The sequence below is a fragment of the Equus przewalskii genome, chromosome 6, assembly GCF_037783145.1.
Source record: "Equus przewalskii isolate Varuska chromosome 6, EquPr2, whole genome shotgun sequence".
Classification (NCBI taxonomy): domain Eukaryota; kingdom Metazoa; phylum Chordata; class Mammalia; order Perissodactyla; family Equidae; genus Equus; species Equus przewalskii.
Genome location: NC_091836.1, coordinates 50986891 through 50993520, shown reverse-complemented (window position 1 = coordinate 50993520; position 6630 = coordinate 50986891). Strand labels below are relative to the sequence as shown.

Sequence of the window (6630 nt, the reverse complement as noted above, 5' to 3'; positions counted from 1 at the left end):
ATGTTCACAGCAGCATTATTTATAATAACCCCAAACTGAAACTATCCAGATGTCCATCAGCTGGTAAATGGGTAAGAAAAATGTGGTATTTACATACAATAGAATACTATCCTGCAATTAAAATGAACTTCATATTGATACATCCTTCCACGTGGATGAGCTCCAAAAACATTGGTAAATAGAAGAAGCCAGACAGAAAGGACTACATATTGCATGTTTCCGTTTATATAAAATGTCCAAAAAGGCAAATTTATGGAGACAGAAAGTGATGAGCGGTTTCCTAGGGCTGAGGCGGGTAGGGAAATTAACTGTATGTGGGCACAAGATTACTTTTTCAGGTGATAGACATATTCTAAAGCTGGATTGTGGTAATGATCACATAACTCTAAATTTACTGAAATCATTGAATTTACATTATCAATGGATGAATTACATGTATGTAAATTATGACAATAAAAATGGTAAAAAGTAAATGTCTAAAGATTTTTTTCCTGGAGTTATTTAAAGTGAATTGAAAACCTTTACCTTTGTTTTCCACAGGATCTAAGAAACACTGATATTATTACATTCACCAATGTGTATTGCAATCATTTGTATCTCTCTGATCCCCTTCTCAATTTGTACACAGTAGACAATAAATTCACATTGTATTAATTCTAATGGAATCAAAGTGAATTAAAGCCACATCACGTAAGTCTTTCACTTCTAATAAATTATAATTTGGGGGCAATTTTGCAGTCCTTACTATGTCTCCAATAATTACTTACCTTTTTCTCTCTCAAACTCCCTAAATCCTTCCATGTTATTGTCCTGATACTTCACAGTCTTTATCACCTGTGTTTGTTTTGGTTCCCAGAGATGCAGACACTGAGCCAAGGAGTCATTTGCAAGCATTTTATTGGAAGGAGCAGGGAACATGGATGAAAGAGAGGAGAAGGGAATCAGGGAAGAAAATACATCCAATAAGCTTGCATTCGGTCAGGTACCACTGTGATTTAGCAGAGTTTTCACGCTGTGGGGAAATTCTGGAAAATGGTACAAAATCCAACCCTCATCATTATCCCAGTTAAGTGGTAGAAGACATGGCAAACCCCACACCTCTCCCTCAGGGCTGACTCTGATGGGGCATAACTACTTATCACTTGTAGGACCACAGAATGGGCAAAATAGGTTCCAACTGGTGCCAACCATTGGCAGTCATGCAATGGAGAAGGGGAGAATATGCCAGGGATTGTGGGGGGAATGTTGATGGCATCTATTACTCCATCCTTCACTGCAGACTCAATTCTGTCAACATTCTTCCCAAAAAGTAAGTTCTGAAAACTTGCCACACGTGTGTAAGTATGAATCCCAATGCCACCTCCAGAAGGTGTCAAGGGAAAAAAACGTTATAAAAAAACATTGATTCTATTGTGCTCTTTACTACACATTTTAGGATCTTAGAAGGTGTGTCTCAAAACTGCAATCATGAGAAATAAAGGTCAAATGAAAGAAGGAGGAGGATAGAAAAAAATGAAAGAAGGAAGGAAGGAAAGGAGCGAGGGAGGGAAGGAGGGAGGATGAATAGAAGAAAGGAGCAATGAAAGAAGAAAGGAAGAAAGAAAGGATGGGAAGAAGAATGGATGGAGGGAAGGGAAGAAGGAAGAAAGGATGGAAAGAAGGATCACAAGGAATGAAACAACATCTCAGAGTTAATCTAGGTGGTATATTACTATGAATCATCTGAACAAACCAGCTTTCAAATTTACATTCCTACTTTCAAGTTGAAAATCACATCACCGTTCTCATGAAGAGTAGGATAGCAAAGTCAATGTCAGAGTGCCAGGTTAGATTCCAACTCAATGTCACTCTCTTCTTTTGAAAAGTGGGGCAAATGAGAGAAAACATCTCAAAGGAATGTTTTCAAGATGAAATAAAGTCATACATGTGCAGAAGCAAGCAGAGTCCTGAGAGGTAAGCCCTTTGTTGTGACTACTGTATGATTTTCATTCCATTTCTTCTGGAAGAAAAAAGGACACAACCAAATGAAGGTGAAGAACATGAACATTTGAGAGGATAATTTTGTGGGAAACCATGTCTGCACTGGACATGAGAAATGCTTTAGATCTAAAGTTAGAAATCTTAAGAATGGCTACAAGAAAGCTGACCAAACATGACAGCACATAAGCGGAAAACTCAGAAAGGAATTACTGAAGGAGTTGTTGACAAGAAACTATTACAAATAAGTAAAAGTGAAATCATGGGTGTTTTGGGAATTTAAGAAATCAAGCATGTCTTCTAGGGGAGAAAAAGAACCTGGCGATGAAATTCACAATGTTTGCCTTTGGGGCCGACTGTGTGCAATGAGTTCTGAGGCCAGTGGCCTATCACAGAGAAGAGGATGCTCGACTCAGGAGCCTTCCCAGGGCCCCCTTCACATCCTTGTTCCTCAGGCTGTAGATGAAGGGGTTCAGCATGGGGGTGACCACGGTGTACATCACTGAGGCGATCGAGCTTCTGTGGGAAGAATGGGTCACGGCAGAACTGAGGTAGACCCCCAAGCTTGTCCCATAGAACAAGGAGACCGAAGAGAGATGAGACCCACAGGTGGAAAATGCTTTATATTTTCCCCCTGCAGATGATATCCTCATTAAGGAGGAGACAATTTTAGAGTAAGAAAAAAGGATCCCGGTGAGAGGAAACACACCGATCAGAGCAGTGGCCACATACATGATGATGTTATTGATGAGGGTGTCAGAGCAGGCTAATTTGAGGACCTGAGCCAGTTCACAGAAGAAATGTGGAATTTCAGTGCCTATACAGAAGGTCAGCTGTCTCATCAGTAAAATATGAAGCAGGGAGACCCAGAAAATGGTGAACCAGCACATCAGAACCAGGAGGCCACAGAGGCGGGGGTTCATGATGACATTGTAGTGCAGGGGGTGGCAGATGGCCACAAACCGGTCATAGGCCATCACAGTCAGAAGGAAATCGTCCATTACAGAAAAAAGCATAAAAAAATATACTTGTGTGAGACATCCTTTGTAGGAAATGACTCTGCTCTGCGCCTGGATGTTCACTAGCATCTTCGGGACAATGGTGGAGATGAAGCAGATGTCCACAAAGGACAGGTTGGAGAGGAAGAAATACATGGGGGTGTGGAGGTGGGAGTCAGAGGTGATGGCCAGGATGATGAACAGGTTCCCAAGAACGGTGACCAGGTACATGAACAGGAACACACCAAAGAGGAGAGGCTGCAGTTCAGGATCCTCTGAGAGACCCAAGAGGATGAATTCTGATAGTTGTGTGTGGTTTCCTGCTTCCATGTGGCTGGCATGTAAGGAGGCAAAAGCAACGTTCAATGCACATCCAGCCGGCACCTCAGCTAGTCAGCACCTCTTCATTCCCCTTTAGGTGAACAAACTTACTCTCTGTTGAGTCTTTCCAATGACAGTGATTCACTTAGTCAAGTGATACCCATTTCCATTTTAAGTGTAATTTTTTAGCCTTTTTAAAATTTAGCAGAAAACTCTGTTTATCTCGAACTCATTGGTTCTAATTCTATTTGAATCCATAGTCATAAACAAATTTCTTCTATAGTATGACCCTCTCAAAATAATTGAAGACATTTGATATCTTCCCTTGAATCTCCATACATCCTTCATTCAAAGAGCTCTATAATGATTACTAACATATGCATTCTCATCCTAAACAACCTTAATTTTATCACTTGATGCTTCCTACTGATGTCACAGTTAACAGTCAAGTGCCTTATATTTTTTTTCTAAATATGTGGTTATTGCTATTACATTCTTTGTAGGTTTAGAAATACCTTTGTATATACAATGATCTCAATAAATGATAGCTATTATTATTATTAATCTGTTCCTTTTATGACAATTATTTTTGACATGTAACTCTCCGAAAGTACAGTATAGAGCTTTGATTTAGAAAATAGGATCTCAAGTCAGATTTCCTACAATAGAACTTTGCTCGACTAACTTACTATCTATGTGACCTTCAGAAAGCTGTTTTCTCTCTCTCAACTGCAGATTCCTCACCTCTACAGTGGGAGTAGAAATATTCCCTACATTGTAAGACTGATGAGTGAGTTAAATTAGATGATGCCTGTAATTTTTCTTGTGATTCCTGTGACATATAGTGGACACTTGATAAATGTCAGCCTCTGTCTTAACATCACAATAAATCTATCTTGTATGGTTATCACTTACTAAATTTCTCATAACTGGGGCAGCCATCAAGGATGGAATTCTAGTCATTATAAACACAACAGGTCTGTTACCTCCGTGCAGCACTAATTAATAAACATCGCTATGGCGACCCCTTTCAGATACTGCCTGCCAGGTGGATCTTCCAAAAAGAGGGAAAAAGTGCGGACTGCATAGATAAGAGGAGGGGGGAAAAATCACACAATCATTAAAATAAAATACAGTACATGTTTGAGACGTGTGCTCATGTGTACACACTCAGAAGTGGGGATGTTATATTAACAATCAGTGCAATTAATGGTAAAAAATTATAGATTTGATAAAAAGTATAAAAAGTTTGTATGAATCAAATCATCATTAAATAATTAAAGGCAGGGAGGGGCCAGCTTCGTGGCCAAGTGGTTGGGTTTGTGCACATCTCTTCAGTGGCCTGGGTTTGCCGGTTCAGATCCTGGGCGTGGACCCAGCACCATTCATCAAGCCATGCTGTGACAGCATCCCATATAGAAGACCTAGAATGACCTACACCTAGGATATACAACTATGTACTGGTTTTGGGGAGGAAAGAAAAAGAAAAAGGAAGATTGGCGGCAGATGTTAGCTCAGGGCCAATCTTTAAAGAAATAATAAGGAAAAGGCAAATTAAGATACAAATAAATGTTTATATTCTCCATGATAGAAAAAAATCATTGCTATTAATGCCTAGAGAATACGATTAATTAGAGAGGGAAAAAAATCACTGAGGACCACTTCAGTCTGGAGAGGTGGGTAGAAAAGGCCTCTCTAAAATATGAATATTTGAGCTAAGGGAGAAAGGCAAAAAAGGAAAGAGCAAGCATTTTGGGCTGAGAGAAAAGATTTCATGGTTGCCCTGTGAGCTGGTGAGCTTGAGAATGGAAGGGGTTTCAGAGGCCAGTGAGATGGACAATAGAGCAGGGTGGGGAGGCCCACAAGCCCAGCATCCTGGACTGTTCCTGGATGTGCCTCTCATGCAGGTAGTTTTATGTTTATTTGTGAGTTAGAGGACATGAGTGTTTTTGCTCACTGTTGTCTTTCCAGGGACTTACACGGTACTTGGTGCATAGTAGGTACTCAATATATGCAAATGTTAATGTATAATAAAGACTGAGACTCGAGGCATCAACTATGAAACAAAAAAGAAATCCTCAAGCTCACATGCCTAAATGCAGACAGAAAATACGATAATAAAGTTAAATCAAATGCATCCCCATCTATTTTAAGAGAACAACATGTCATGAATAAATAAGACCTATTCTAGGAATGGGAAGCTGGTTTAATACTGTGATATTTGTTAATATAACTCATGATGAAAATAGGTCAGAGAAATCACAATCGTAATCTCAATATAAAATGGAAATGGGAAAATGTAACAGCATTTACTGGGTTAGCAGCCAAGACAGAGCCTCTTGCTACATAGGGAAACTAAGGACAATTTCTTAACCCAAGAAAGCATGTTTACATTCTTTGTAGTTACAACTACAGCCAACAGGGTATTCTACATTAAAACACTCAGATATTTGTATTAAATTCATGAGTACATCAAGGCAGTCTGCTCCGACTTCAATCACTCAACAGGCTCCTGAACATTTAAAGAGATTGGTAATATGAGAAAAGGAAACTGGGCTGAGTAAGGAACATCAGAGATAAGCATGTTATTTGTAGATGATAAGGTGGACACTAAAGGGAAACAACAATCAATACAGAGCTAGTAAGTGCTATCAGTAAGGTGAATCTCCTGCAAAAATAGAAAGGTAACATAATAGAAAAATCCAATCACATAAGGAATAAAATAGACAATACCTCGTGCATAATAGATCTCCAGTGAGTAGTTAGAAAGAAAATGATCGGACACAGGAAAACAACAGGAACCTGCAATTATGGTCAAGAGTAGAGAAGAGGTGAAGACTTTCCCAGAAATAACTCTTATCAGAGAGAGGTCCTAGATTCCAAAAAGAGAGTGAAGAAAACAGAATAAGAGCTGGAAAAGACTGGTTTCAGTAGAAACTAAAGTACCTTCAAAGTACACAGACTTCACCTTTGAAGACAAATAAATACAAAACTGTCCCTGTCTCATTACTCTTGGGGTAAAACCCAGTACACACTTTCTCTCTCTTTTCCTTCCAACTCCACCAGTGCTCACTGGGACACACTGACCCTCTCTGATAGTTATCACTGAAGCTTTCTCTTCTCTGAGGTCTGCCCTTGGGAAGCCCAAATGCGTTTTCCCTAGGCAGAAATGACAGAATTACAGGAAAAATACAGAAAGGACACGCTATTATCATCTCAAGAGTTGAATTCTCAGAGCTCCTCATTAAAGAAATTGTTCCACTAACTTTCCTCCTTCCAAAGACTTCGGCTCCCTTGGAGTACAAAGATGAAAGAATGGAAATTTTCAGCCAAT

The 6630-nt window shown here is 39.5% G+C and overlaps 1 protein-coding gene across 1 annotated transcript; it reads right to left on the bottom strand.

Annotated features, from left to right (window-relative positions):
• Positions 1-2366: 2366 nt before the first annotated feature.
• LOC139084296 (olfactory receptor 7D4-like) lies at positions 2367-3305 on the bottom strand. Its single transcript, XM_070626674.1, has one exon. It carries the CDS (start codon positions 3303-3305, stop codon positions 2367-2369), a length of 939 nt encoding a protein of 312 aa, XP_070482775.1.
• Between the last annotated feature and the right edge of the window lie 3325 nt (positions 3306-6630).

Excerpts from the sequence above, each read along its gene's own strand:
- LOC139084296 (XM_070626674.1), bottom strand. The coding sequence starts at position 3,305 with ATGGAAGCAGGAAACCACACACAACTATCAGAATTCATCCTCTTGGGT.